Source organism: Balaenoptera physalus, assembly GCF_965194825.1.
Source record: "Balaenoptera physalus genome assembly, chromosome: 15".
NCBI lineage: Eukaryota > Metazoa > Chordata > Mammalia > Artiodactyla > Balaenopteridae > Balaenoptera > Balaenoptera physalus.
Window position 1 is genome coordinate 62,168,535 of NC_138894.1, and position 15,225 is coordinate 62,183,759.

At 35.5% G+C, this 15,225-nt stretch overlaps 1 protein-coding gene across 4 annotated transcripts in view; it reads right to left on the reverse strand.

The window, feature by feature from the left end:
- The window catches only part of PLEKHH2 (pleckstrin homology, MyTH4 and FERM domain containing H2), a 119,223-nt gene that overhangs the window by 17,891 nt on the left and 86,107 nt on the right, over positions 1-15,225 (reverse strand). For 3 of the 4 annotated variants that reach the window (XM_082427639.1, XM_082427640.1, XM_082427638.1), the window contains 5 exons: positions 9,243-9,422; positions 7,254-7,351; positions 5,685-5,862; positions 4,617-4,772; positions 2,667-2,764 (listed from right to left, as the gene is read on the reverse strand). In XM_082427639.1, coding sequence (XP_082283765.1) covers positions 2,667-2,764; positions 4,617-4,772; positions 5,685-5,862; positions 7,254-7,351; positions 9,243-9,422 — 710 coding nt within the window. The remainder of the gene's footprint in view (positions 1-2,666; positions 2,765-4,616; positions 4,773-5,684; positions 5,863-7,253; positions 7,352-9,242; positions 9,423-15,225) is intronic. The other variant, XR_014254269.1, reaches the window with a different exon arrangement.

The following is a 15,225-nucleotide window of genomic DNA, read 5'->3' on the forward strand; positions in this document are numbered from 1 at the left end:
TTGTTGTTAACAAGGTGTTGTGTTATTCATGACTGTCTTTGTCCTTCCTGGTGGTGTTTGCTAGACTTGGCACAGTATTCTTATGTCTTTCAGACCATTTTTCTCCATTTCATCCATTTAATTTTGGTTCCAACTGTGGCCATCACAGTCAAAATCAGTATGTATTCAGCATTCATAAGCTATGCAGTGTTAGGAATAGTCTTAGACATGGACGTGATTCCATTTAGTGCCAAGAAAACCAAATGAGAATTCCTGAACCTCTTCCACATAAAGATATATGGCAGGTCAGGTCCAGGAGCTGGCTTCCTTCCACAAAAGACACAGGCAGCAATATGGACCTCTGGACCAGTGCTTCTCAAAACTTAGCATGAGTAAGAATCACCTGAAGAGTTGTTAAAACAGACTCCTGGGCCTTATCCCCAGACATTCTGACTCAGTAGGTCTGATATGGGGCCAAAGAACTTGCATTTCAACGTGTTTCCATGTGATACTGAAGCTGCAGATCCAGGGCCCACACTTTGAGAACCACTGCTCCAGCGATCACAAAACTAAAATAATCATCTGGAAGGTCCACATCTTCCAGCTGCTGTTCTTGCCAGTCACCAAAGGGCCACAGATGAAGACTGCCATCAGTGGAGACAGGTTCCTCTGGGAGTACAGCCTATTAGATTTCTAGTATCTAAGTAATCCTGCTTATCTCTACGAATATGAGATTTTAAAACCTTAGATACCAAAGCTTGACAGTTACCTTCTTGTTACCCAGAACTCCTGCGAATCACCTCAGCTCATGAACCCCTGGAACAGAGAAGCTCTAGTGGCTCAAAACCACCATTTATTCGGATCAAAGGAGTCTGTTCAAACAGTGGTGACCCTTTAGTGTCTGAGTGTGTAAAAGGAATCCACAATATGAATGCACAACATTTATTTAACTGTTCCCCTATTGATAAACTTAAGTCCCCCCTGCAACACTTATTTTTCACTGTTATAAAGAATACTGGAATATTCTTGCCCACTTATGTGGGTATTTCTGTGGGATAAAGTATCAGAAAAAGAAATCCTGAACTGGATCAAAGGCTGTTACATTCTTTATGTTATATAGTACCCTTACTTCTCATATCCCAATTTCAGGTCTATGAACATATTCCAAAAGTAGGCTTCTGAAAGAAGTCAAAACTTCACCAATAATTCTACCAGGATCTTGGTCTGATATTTTAGATTCCTTATTTTATGGGATATAAGAGTCAAATAAAACAAGAAAATACTTTTTTTAGTTTTTTTGCTGTTGTTGTACAGTTAATATAACCTGGTCAGTGAACACTCTTTATTAAATACCACCTTCTACTAATACATGGAAGAAAAGAAGATATTAAAAAAAAAAAAGAGAAAAAAGAAAATGAGGGGGCTTCCCTGGTGGCGCAGCGGTTGAGAATCTGCCTGCCAATGCAGGGGACACGGGTTCGAGCCCTGGTCTGGGAAGATCCCACATGCCGCGGGGCAACTGGGCCAGTGAGCCACAGCTACTGAGCTTGCGCGTCTGGAGCCTGTGCTCCGCAACAAGAGAGGCCGCAACAGTGAGAGGCCCGCGCACCGCAATGAAGAGTGGCCCCCGCTCGCCACAACTAGAGAAAGCCCTCACACAGAAACGAAGACCCAACACAGCCAAAAATAAAAATAAATAAATACATTAATTAATTAATTTAAAAAAAAAGGCAGATGCTTGCTAAAAAAAAAAACCTTTCTGAGCATCTTTAAAAAAAAAAAAGAAAAGCTGGTTTCTGACCATTTGCCAAAGTCTTTTAAAATTGTATCAGTTGAGAAAGAGTGCTCCAGCCCCACCAGCTTTTTCCCAGTTCCTGAAACACTGCGCAGCCTCCTTCTACAGGCTTTGAACATCCTTTCCTATCCATTTCCACTCTCAGCGCCCTTCTCACGTGGACATAAGCATCATTTCCTTAAAGAAGACTCCCGAAGTCTCCAGGCTAGGTCAGGATTCTTGTCATGTGCTCTCACAGAACCATGCTCTTTTCTTTCAGAGAACTTAATATGTTATTATATACTCATTAGAGTCATTGTAAAATTAGCAACCGTCTTCCTCACTAGCCTGTAAATTCCAAAAGATCGGGATTGTGTCTGTTTTTATTATCATTTTATCCAGAGCACCTAGCTAAGTGCTGGGCTTATAGTTGAAGCTCAATAAATACAGAGGAAGAGAGCATATGAAAGAATAAGAATGAATGGATATGAATATATCACTTCTAAAAGACTTGGGTAAACAAATATTTCTTACTACCGATCTGTAGTAGGGTATTTGAGTATTCAGTCTTATGAAAAAATGTAATAATTGTGTTAAAGGAAATTTTGAAAGTGAAAAATTTTATCAACTACCCTAAGAGAGCAGCTCTATTTTCCTATAGTTTTCTTCTAATCTTTGTCCAAGTGCATATTTTTATAAAATATAATTATTCATGACATTAACAAACTAGAATTAGAGAAAAAAATTTATGTGACAGTTTCTTCCTCTTCCTACAGAAACAGTTACCATTTATAAGAAAACATATAAATAAATATAACTTTTAAGGCTATTCAATAGGAAACTAAATTATAGGTGCATGATTTGAACATAGATGTATACTCCCACTTTGGCACTTGGCGATGGCATTACACACCTGTTTTTATAAGTGAGACGAACAGTTCTCGTACCTTCCCATTTCCCGGGCTGCTGTTCTTTGGAAGCCTGTTCCCATTTAGAGATAATGTCACAAATCTAGAAGGGAAGTGGAAAATGGAGATTCATAATATTTTTCACATTGGGTATTTTTTGAAGACAAGCATGTCTATAGACTGGAATTTTTCAATTAATGTGATCAAACCAAATGGACTGATGCTTTCTGTTTTAAGCTCCTGCAGCTCTGAGTTTAGAATTTAATTATAAATCACTCTTTGGTCCTGTTATCCTTTTGGACACACATTAACTTTGGACTATGGCCATGAATTTTTTACTCAAAAAGGAATCTTAATGAAGGACTGCATGAGACTGGAAACAAGAAGATTCCAGGAATTTTTCGTGATTTAGTCACTGAAGAAGCAACTTTCCACCTTCTGAGTTTATAAAGATTGGAATAACTGAAGTTATACCAAAGAAATCTGAAATATAATGTTAAGATTTTTGATAAAGAACAAAAATTCTTCAGGAACCAAATAAATGTTGTTGTTTTTTTTTTTTAAACTGGTCATTTGAGAATTATAAATAACAGTTTTCAGAATTATGGGGTAAGCAGTTATTCACCAAAACCCCTAATATTTACTCAGCTCAAGTCAACCAAAAATACCAGCTTATCTTCTTGACTAATTATTAACAGTGCTCAAGGAATGTCTGTCTCAAAAATTTACATTCGGAATTGCTGATCTAAACAGGATATACTTGGAGCTGAGAAGAAAAAGACATTCATTTATCTAGATGTCTCAAAATGCAGCTGAAGAAATAAGGCAGGGGTTGGGTGGAGTGAGGTGGAAATCCTATCTTCTGACCAGTACTCCTAAGGAACTAAGTATGAGCTTTAACATAGTCTGTGGAACCCCATGGAGACCCAACAGATCGTTTTGCAAGTGGAGCTAGGCTTTTGGGAGTTAGATGAAAGTACTGATATTTCGTATGTTCTAAACTCATGGGTGTGTCCCTTGCTTTGCCCCAATTCTTTAATCTCCAAATCATATAAATACCTTTACTCCATAACAAGGTACTTATTCCCAAGAGCAATGAAGGACCACATCAAGTAAGAGGGTTCAGACCTGGTTCTAGCTGTTTGATTTGCCATAAATCATTTTTCACTCTGGGCTTCAGTTTCCTCATTTGCAAAATAAGTGGGTTATTTCTCTAAGGTTCCTTATGGTTCTATATTCTATATTTTTAATTGTTGCCATCGCTAGATGGAAACTTTATTACAGTTATTTTACTATGACCTAGAAAACATTTTTAAAGAATCTTCCAATTCTCTGTCTTTGCTCATGATTTTCCTTATGTCTGGAATCTCTTCTTTATTTCCACAGGTCCGTATTCTACCAATCCCTCAAAGACCAGTTGAGCTCTTCCCTAATTTCCAATCTGAACTTAATCTCTCCCTTTGCAGAATGCTCACCTCACTCTTAATATATTTATCACTTTCAGATTTAAGGTTATCAGTGTATAAGGCTACTCTTTCCTAAGCAAATTAGAAGTTCACTGTGTGCAGGGACAATTTCTCGACCTTCCTTATATTACCCACAGGGTCTGGACCAGCTCCTGGAACACAATAAATAGTTCCATGAATACTGCTGAGTGAATGAATAAAATGGAAAGCCATTTTATTAGACCTTCCACACCTCCACTCTTTTTACCCTAATATTTAGGGTATTATTACTATTATTAATCCTCTTCCTCTCTTTAACATGGAGTATGTGTGTGTGCAGATTGTATTAAGAATTCTACGGCTTCAACAAAGTCCTGCAATATTTTTTTTTATTATGAAAATTAGATTGCTTAAATTTTTGGAAAATTCTTGAGCTAAACTTTTTGCAAATAGCAGAGCAGCTTCTTTGCTGTTTTCTGGGTCTGCCTCCTTAAAAGGAGTTGGTTTTACCTTGATGTTTCCTTGAACACAATGCTCTAAATCCCTGCCAGAAGGATCATCTGTGAACAATGCAAATCCAGACTGTGCTGGCCTCCTCATCCCTGTATCCTGGTTCAGAGTATTCAAAAATTCTTCCACTGTGGTGGATGCATCAAATCCAACTACCTAAACAGAAATAACAAAGTCGTTCTCTTAATAAAAAGGTACACACATTTCAAACTTAGATTTCAGTGGGGAAACAGGGCAATCTTGATTCATGATTAATGATAACATATATTTATCTAAGTGTTTTCACTTTTTTTTCAAAGCTCCGCTGGAGAAATTTAATGTCATCTTAGTCATTAGCTTGATGTAAGAATTCAGAAATCTTGGCTTCGGCCAACAGACATGAATTCAAAATAGAAAGATCATTTGACAGCTGCAAACATCTTGCAGAGATATTATGCCTGCCCATTAGAAGCAAACCAAGAACTACAGTACAATATGTAATCTTTAAGCAAAGGGAAAAAAATAAACAAGGAATACACAAACAAATGAACATTTTTAAGCATTTAATTTTTGTTTCTTTAATATGCAGTTAAGTATCTGAATTCCGTGATAAAAGGCTCAGAGCTACAAAGACTAATTGCTAGCTTTGGAACATGTTTGCTTGAGTTAATAAGCAAGCATTTAGATCTGAGTTGGGAGGGCTTGGACAGTTTTCCCAGATAATTCCTGAGATCTGGAGACTTTAAAGAGACTAAACCTGTACATGTCCCACACGTTAGTAATTATTTCCTCACCTAGCCGGTACCCAGGTGGGGAAAGGCCTCAACCTTTTTGTTTTTCTCCATCGGAATTATAATGGTAGTGAAACTCCTCCCTTATTTGGTTCAATTATGGATATTTTAGTGTGAATCCTTTTTAGCAAAACTGTTTCACAACTCAGCTGTCCTGACAGAAGGTCTAATACATTTGCATATTTATCACTGCCAGGAGCTGACAGAAATAGGGAGACAGTCTCACTTCCCAATTCCACAGAGCGCACTTAGAATTCTAGACTAAGCATGTTTTCATTGGGTAGAAAGTCTGATCTACCTGATATATCCCGTTCATGAAGTGTACGGGGATACTGAAGGGCAAAGAATGATGATACGGGTTTCGAAGAAGGGTGGAAAGAATTTCCATTCTTGAGGGTCTTGCTTCTCGATCTCCATTCTGTTGCGTTCTTTCTACACATCGCTGGCAGTAAATGGCATATTTTCCAAATTCTGTCCTATAATACAAAACTTAAGGTAAAGCCTAAGAACAAATTTAATTAAGACAACCTTTTATATATATGAAACCATTAAGAAAGCTTTCCTTGGTGTACAATAGTACAATGTATTATGCTAATGTTGACAGTAATTTTTCTTTTTGAGTGATATTAACTGCTGTCACTTTTCTCAAATTCTAGTGTCTTTACTTTTGCCACTGACTAAACCAGACTTCCCCACAAAACAACCTTCATTGTTATTGTATTATTATAGTCACAAAATAAATTTAAAATTACCAGACGTTTTATGGTCAATATACAGGGATTATATTAACAAATACAAAGAAAATAACTGTATGAAGACTAGTGCAGGATAACTTAAGAAGTGCATGATGAGGGGAGTTCTCTTTTGAAGAACATAGAGGTTAATGCCATTCCTGCTAAGCAAGGTAAGAAAATATCTTCAAACAAAAATAAAAATATATTTTCCTTTTTTTACAAAACATGCACTTCTTTAAAAATGTTAAACATTAAACAAAACCACTGGCGTAAATAAATCCAGTAAAAGCTGGATAGAGATCTTATTTGCCCTCATTTGTTATACATAATTTTTATTCTGTTTATAAAAGCAGGTTGATAACATCTCTAAATAAATTTTTATTCCAGTGCCTTCTAGGTAGACTTTAAAATGTCACCTTTGTCTGGCAGGGGTAGGGGGTCCTCAGTGACTGCAATTGAAATCACATGACCTTGAGGACAGAGTCTCCAAAACACATTATGAGCTGGAGTATATTTTCCTACTGCTTCCAAGTTGTTTTTTGATTCATCATTTGTTTGTTTGTTTGAACCCCAGAGTCTATTTAAACAACCTAATATGAACCTCTTGGACAAAATGATCCTGATAACCCTTGGCTGGGTGCCCTGGGTCCCACTGTAAGAAAGCCACTCTGACAGCTGAATTTTACGAGCCCTTTTCAAAGGAGTAAAAATACTGAAGTAATTCAAATACATACAATTATGAAAGGTGGGAAGACCATCAGAGAAGTCTTCTACATAAAAGAATTCAATGTGAAGAAAATAGTAATAGGAAAAATAAGGAAACAAAATAGTTGCTTTTATTGAATGAACACCCACTAATAAGACATTCATACTTGAAAGGTACACAGACTTTTCACTTAAAATATTCTTTGTCAGTTTTTCAAGCTTTTACTGTAATCTTCCATAAGAGATTTAACATAACAAAGGAAATATTTTCCCAGCTCTGCATAAATGATAACCAAAGGCTTCCTGTACCAACATTTGTTTCACACATTCTTCCACAAATGTACCTGGCAGGTTACTAAATAACTTTGATTTATTGTAGACCACTCAGAGGCCACATAAATGGTTTAGCTGGCTAGAATTCTGCATACCTGGAATCTGCATTCCTCTTTAGGTGGAGCCTGAGGAGCCACAGGAAAGGGTGATGGGGAAGGAAGAGCCCAACACAGAGCGCTAAGAGCTGCCAGCCCTGGGCAAAGAGAAGCATCACAGGTCAGACACCATGTGGTCGTCAGAGATCCAAGTCAGGGCGAGTGTGACTGACAGAGGCTGTGAGAGCAAAGGGATGATGACAGTCTTACTTGACCCCACAATGTTTTTGCTTTTTCCATACATACATTATCTGCTTAGAGCGTTTATAATACATAAAAACATAAAAGCTTCATATTGGGTCAGAACCATAATCCATCTAGTTGTATATATTGTTGTCTACAACTGAGGTACCAGAAGACATGATATGGTAGTCCTTTTTGATATCACACCCAAAGATTAGGGAAACTGTTGCTTTTTGTTCATTTATGTATTAACTCATTCATTGAAATATAAGTAATGGCACTGAAAAAGGGCAGATTGAAAAATAGTAAAAAAAATTATTTATACAAAAAGCAAAACCAATCTACCCATACATACATACATACCTAAATAAGGGGCAAGTACAAAAATATTAACAGAGGTATGTCTAAGTAATAGAATTGTATGTGATTTTTATTCTTCTCTTGCTCTGGACTATATTCTATTTTCTCTCTTAATTTATTTAATTAAGCAAGTATAACTTCAATAATTTTTTAAATGTCATATAAAAAAGGAGAAGGGGCAAAGGCCCTGCCCTTGAAGAACCTACAGTCCAGGAGAAGACATTATATACTGAAACAGTAATTTTATAATATAACATCGCTAATACATTGTAATATTTTTTAAGTACAACCAATGGAGGGAATGACTTACTGTTGCGGAAGTCAGGAAGGAATATATGGGAGAGATGTTGCTTGGGCTGGACGGTGAAGTCACAGGTAGGAAGAAAGCAGAGGGATCCAGGTAACAGGAATAATGCCAGGTGCAAGGTGAAGGATAATGCAAAGGCAGGGTGTGTTTGAAGAATGGGGAGAGTTTATTCATTCACTGTACACTGGAGGCAGGAAGTACAAAATGAAGTGGAGAAAGAGGAGGCCACTGGAGCCAGACTATGAAGGGCCCTTGATTCACATAAAGCTTAAGCTTCAGAACCCCTCTCATGCACAGGTCCCCTCCAAGTCCCTGGGACAGGCCCGATGAGCTGTCATAGTCATATGACATGGTCATACGTTCCTTTAAAATGTGTAAAAGTAATGTATTTTGTACTCTTTTTTCTTGGAGAGTATTCACTGCATAAGCTTCAAGTCCCACAAAACCTGGATCCACCCCTGAGAGTCTTATAGGCTAGGGTAAGAAATTTCTATTTTATCCTGTAGTTGACAGGGAGTCAGTAAGCAAAGATTAAAAGAGGCATTCATTGAAGAGTAAACACAAGTGACCAAAAACCCCCTGAAATTCAACTGCACTAATAATTAAGGAAATTGCATCCAAAATCAATAGTGAAATACTATTTTTTAACCTGGAAAGAAATTAAAAGAATTACACTGAACATTGTTGAAGATATAGGAAAATTCTAGAAATGACTCAATGAAATTCACTGGACTTGCACACAAAATTTAGGTTCCAAGATGTCTACTGTAGTGGTACTTATTATAGGAAAAATAATTGGAAAAACCTAAATGTATAGTAATTGCTATTAATGCAACTAGTATTAATGTTTTGTAGACTGTTGAAGGCTACAGGGGAAATGATTATGTTCTATAGTTTTTTAAAAGTAGTATGCATACTGTAACTCTAGTAATGTGAAAAACTGTGAGTGCATAAAGATATACACATACACATTTACATATAAATATAGAAACTGAAAGGATATACATAAAAATATTAATAGCTGTTTTTCCATTTCATACTTTTTGTAATTTTCCAAATGTCTGTATTGAATATGTATTATTCTTACAATCAGGAAAACAACATCATTTAAAATTGCATGTGTATGTATCAACAGATACCTGCAGTGGTCCTGGTTGATTCTGTGGCTGTCTCCGTCTTGTCTGTTTAATGAGCTGACAGCAAATTTCATTCTGTAGCTCAGGATGTGTCAGACAGATTTGCAAAGCACTCTGGGCTAGAGATACGTGATAATCAATTGCAGGAGAGTCAACTGCTGCATTTATAAAAAGTTGGCAGGTCTGAATTAAACAAAAAAAAATAGATATACTCAGGGTGAGAAATGATTAGATTTATTCTGCATGAAATATTGATTCTCTTCTTAGCAATAGCTTTTGTTTAAAAGGATGGAAAAAGATATATTGTGATAACACTAATCAAAAGAAATCCGGAGTGGCTACATTAATATCAGACAGAGTAGATTTCAGGGCAAGGAATTCTGCCAGAGATAAAGAGGGTCATTTTATAATGATAAAGGGGTCAGTTCATCTAGAGGACATAACAATCCTAAATGTTTTAATAACATAGCTTCAAAATACATGGTACAACAACCTATAGGACTATAAGGAGAAACAGACAAAGTTCACAATTAAAGTTACAGATTTCAATATCCCCTGTCAATATTTGAGAGGACAAGTAGGCAGAAAAATCAGTATGGATTTAGAAAACCTGAACAACACTATCAACCAACTTGAACTCATTTGTAGAATGTTCCACCTCAGAGCAGAATATGCATTCATTTTAAGGGCATATGGAACAGTAATAGCCTCTGGTCTACCAGACTATAAACTTCATAAAGACAAGGACTCTTTCTTATTTATCTTTGTATTCTCTACACAGCACAGAATTTCTAAATTTATTTGACTACAATCCCTTCCCATCTTTATTTTTTTCTAGTAATACCAATTGGCATCTTTAAAAACTAGTTTACTGAGGAAAATATTTTGGGAAATAGTAGACTAAATAACTTAAAATGAATGCAAATAAATACTTTTTTCCCCCAAAGAGATTAAATTTTGGAGTAGGTTACTAGGAAAAGGTTATAGCATAATCTTTCCTAGACATTTTCCAAAGTAGGATATTAATACTTATCATTCTTCATTTTAACAGTTCATTGTAATAAAACTGTGAAAATTTGTTTTGTTCCTGACTAGAGGAGTAGGTACTCCTGCCTGAGAAAGTTTAGGATGGATTGCCTAAAGGCAGGGGAAGCAACTTCAATACTCATAAAGTGTTCTATCTATGAATTTTAAAAAATATTTGCATGCTAACTGAACCCCAAATTATTGTAATAATGTATTAAATAAATTCGTAGTTACAGTGTAATATATATATATATGTATATATATATTTGTTTCAATGAATTAAATATATTGGGCTTATTAATGACATTGATATTTGGGAGTAAAATGAAGTTCTAAGAGTGAAATCAGTTTCTTTTGGACACGCTATTTTAAAATGTCAGTCTTTTTTTCTTACAACAAATGTCAGAAAACAAAAGAAGTACTGCTTGTGACAGCATATAGTTGGATCTTGCTTTTTTATACAATCTGACAATCTCAACCTTGTAATTGGAGTGTTTAGACCATTTAAATTTAATGTAATTATTAGTATGATCAGGAATAAATCTTCTATCTTGCTATTTGTTTTATATTTGTCTCATATGTTCTTTTTGGTTTTCCTCTTTTTTGGCCTTTTAAAAAATTACTAGAGTATATTTTATGATTCTGTTTTATGTCCTTTATTGGCTTATCAGCTAAACCTCTTTGACTTTTTTTTAATAAGTGGTTGCTTTAGGGTTTTAGCATATATTTTAATCTTATCACAGTCTACCTTTAAGGAATATTATACCAGTTCGTGTAGTATAAGAACCTTGTAACGGTATACTTACATTTCCCCTCTCTCAGTCTTTGTGCTATTATTGTCATATATTTTATTTCTACGTATAATTTTAAACCCCACAATACAATGTTATTATCTTTCCTTTAAACAGTCAATTATCTTTTAGAGAGATTGAAATAAGAAGGAAAAATTCTTATATATTTACCCACATATTTGCCATTTCTAGTGCTCTTCATTCCTCTGCATAAATCCAGATTTCCATCTGGCATCATTTTCTGACTGCCTAAAGGACATCACTAAACATTTCTTGTAGTATTGGTCTTCTGGGGATCAATTCTTTCAGGTTTTATAAAACCGAAAAAGCCTTTATGTCACCTTTGTTTTTGAAAAATATTTTCACTGGATATAGAATTCTAGGTTGATAGATTTTTTTTCCTTGCAGTACTTTAAAGATGTTACTCCACTATCTTATGACTTGTATAGTTTTCAATGAGAAGTCTGCTGTCATTCTTATCTATGTTCTCTATGTGTTATGTTATTCCTCCCCAAACCACCACCCCCTTTATAACTTGTCTAAAGCAATTGATTATGATGTGTATTAGAGTAGTTTTTGTCACATTTCTTCTGTTTGAGATTCACTGAGCTTCTTAAATTTGAGAGTTTTATAGTTTTCATTAAATTTGGGAAAAGAAAATTTAAGCCATTATTTCCTTGAATATTTTTCTGTTGCCCTCCTTCCTTTTGTGTAACTCCAATTCCATAGATGTTAGGCTGCTTGAAAATATACCATTGTTCACTGTACTCTATTCAATTTTTTTCAGTTTTTTTTTAACTCTGTGTTTCATTTTGGATAATTTTTCTTGCTATGTCTTTAAGTTCACTAGTCTTGCCTACTGCATTATCTTACCTGTCGTTAATCTCATCCAGTGTATTTTTTTCATTTTAGCCACTACATTTTTCATCTCTAAAAGTTCAATTTGGATCATTTAAATATCTTCCATTACTCTTCTTAAAATGCTTATGCTTTCCTCTACCTTCTTGAATATATGAAGTATGGCTGCTAGTCTCCAAGACGGCCCCCAATGATCTCCATCTCTTGATATTCAGACAATATCTAAGGCAATCCCCTTCCATATTGTACTAGAGTTAGTCTGTGTGACCAGTAGAATATGGCAGAAATGATGGTATGCCATTTCTGAGGTTAGGTTATTAAAAATCAATGTGACTTCTATCTTGAGTACTCTACTTGATGCCTAGTGCATTAGGAAGTCTTTCCATTCTGGATGATAGGAATACAAACTATTTTCAGCTATGCGTAAGCTCCAGGAATTTTTTTTTTTTGCCTATTCTTTTCTGGTAGTTCTTTCCCTAGCCTCAGGTAGTTTCCTCACACACATATGATTATCAGCTCTCAGCTAAAAACTCAAAAGGAACCCTCTATGAATCTGTGGAGCACTTTCCCACTCTCTTCTGCTCACTCCTCTCAGTTTTGTGAATTCTAACCATCTTGGCCTCCTCAAATTCTGAACTCTGTCTTGGTAACTCAGGAAGACTGCCAAGCACTATTTGGGTGTCCCTCCATGCACTGTGGTCATGAAACTCTCTCCAAGATATTAAGCTGCAATGATTGTAAAGCTTACTTCATTTGTTTTCCCGAGGATCACTGTCCTGCACACCCTGTTATTCAACAGTCTGAAAACCATTGGTAGGGTAAATCCAGTTCCTGTTGCTCCATCACAGCCAAAAAGCAGAAGTTCTTCCGTTTATCTTCTAACTGGTTGTTGTTTGTACGTGTGAAAAGTTTTGATTTCTGCTTATTAATTTTGTACCTCACTATCTGATTGAATTATCTTTTCTGTTTGTAGTAGTTTTTTAAGTTTTTTTCCCCATGTATACAATTATATAATCTGTAAATATTTGCATTTCCAATTTGTTCCCTTCTAATTTGTTTTCATTGCCTAATTGCAATTGGTTAGTACCACTAATAGAATGCTAAATAATAATAATATTAATAATAATGGGGATACACTCTATACAGATTATGCTTTAATAAGAAGTTTTTAAAATATTAATGGGAGTGAGTATCATTGTCTTGTTCTTCACTTTAATGAAAATGTTTAAAGCATTTCTCCATAAAGCATGACATTTGTTTTTACTAAGCAGAAATATTTTATTATGTTAAGGAAATATCTATCAGTATTTTATGAATGCCTTTTCACCATCTATAGAGATGACTGTCGACTTAATAATAAATAATATTAATAGACATCCTAATATTTAGCCATCCTTGATTTCCTGGAACAAATCCCTCTTAGTCATGATTAGTATTCTTTTAGTATGATGTTGGATTCTCTTTACTAATATTTTATTAGTTTTTGTATGAAATGCTCTGTTTTCTACAATATTTTCTGGGGTTTGGTATCAAAGTAATACTCACTTCACAAAAAGAATCTGGTGACATGATGACTGAGAATTGCTTCAAAATAATCCAATCTTGGAGAGCAATGGGGTTGGGGAGAATAAAACATAATTGGTCATATGTTGACAACTGTGGAGCTGGATGATGAGTATCTTATACTTCATAATATTCTCTCTACTCTTATATATGTTTGAGATTTACCCCCAAAAAAGTAAAAGAAAAAAATTTTGCAAAATTTCCTTCTTTCTTATACTTTGGGACAGTTTAAACAGCATTGAAATTATCCACACTTATAAAGTTTGGTAAATTTCCCTGTTTAAATGTTCATTCACCTGTGTAATTGGTTTTCGCCATTTATATTTTGTTATAAAGTTGATCACTTCAACCAGATTTTCAAATATATTTGTATAAAGTCTTTCTTGCTTTGGGTATTTGTGTATTCTACAGGTGGATTTTTAAAAACGTTCCATTATGGTAATTTTAAAACATGAACAAAAGTAGAGAGAACAGTATAATGTACCCATCACCTGGTGTCAACAATTGTCAACAAGCATTTTGCCACACTTGTTTCGTTCAACCCCTGCATCCACTTTTTTTCTGTAGTATTCTAATGTATATCATGTTATTTTACCAATACTTCAGTAGGGCTCTCCAACTGATAAAGATTTTTTTCCCATAACCATCATGTCCTCATTATCCCCTTCCCAAATTAACAACAATTCCTTAGTATTACCTAGTAAATATATAATTTTTTGAGATGGGTGGAATGTAGGCAAGAAAAAGCCAAAAGAGAGACAAAAATTGAGACTTTAAGAGACTATGGGAAAATGAAGTACCAAGGTCCCAGTGCAGAGTCAAGGCATGAATCCATAGAAGGTACCTTATATTCTGAGACTGGAGTAATGGAGGAAAAAATAGATGAAAGAATGTCTGTTGAGAAGAGAGATTCAAGGTGATCATTTCTGATGTCCTCTAATTTTCCCAATGAACTAGAAAGTAAGTTTGTTGTGATGAGCATTACTGAGTAGGGAATTTGAGAGGATGTGACCAAAGACAAGCAAAAGGAGAGACAGCTGACCCTAAGGAATGAAGACCACAGATTTACACTGGCTCCAGTCCATACGGCTGTTTGATGCTCTCTAGCAGTATGTATGTGATTAATATGGAAGCAGGTAAGACAGCAGCATTGATCTCGGTTGGGGTTCAGCTGAAGAATGCATGGAACTACAGGTCCCAAGGAACTATGAGTATTACTGAAAGTCATCCAGACTAGATAAAGAAGGAAGAAAAGCCAAGAGGCAGTTATCGTGCTCTCTCTTGATCTCAAAAAAAATAATAAATGGCTCAAAAAAATGTCTTAGTGAGGATGAGAAATGGAAGAAAGAAAATAAGAGAGCTCATGGGCTAAGAGATTATGGTTAATGAAAGACACATTAGAATTTAAGCTTTTAGAAGTGGTGTACTTATGAGGAATGTTGAGGTCAGGGTGTGGACATGGAGAATTGGAAGGTGAAGCAGGGCAGAGAGGAAGCTTACTGACATTGAGAAGGTCAGGAATCTTAAGGCCATGGCATTGGTGAGTGAAGTGATAGTAAAATAATTCAGGGTAATGGCAAGATTTGAGGCAGAGAGAAAGATGTGAGTTGGGAGCCAAAATCCTTAATGAAATTTGAGGAGTTACCAGAAGGTGACTGATGACAGAGATGATGAGGGTGGAGGATTAAGAGTGAAATAGTTGAATGGTAAGCTTCAAGTCACCACGGATTTCTAATACAGGTTGAGTA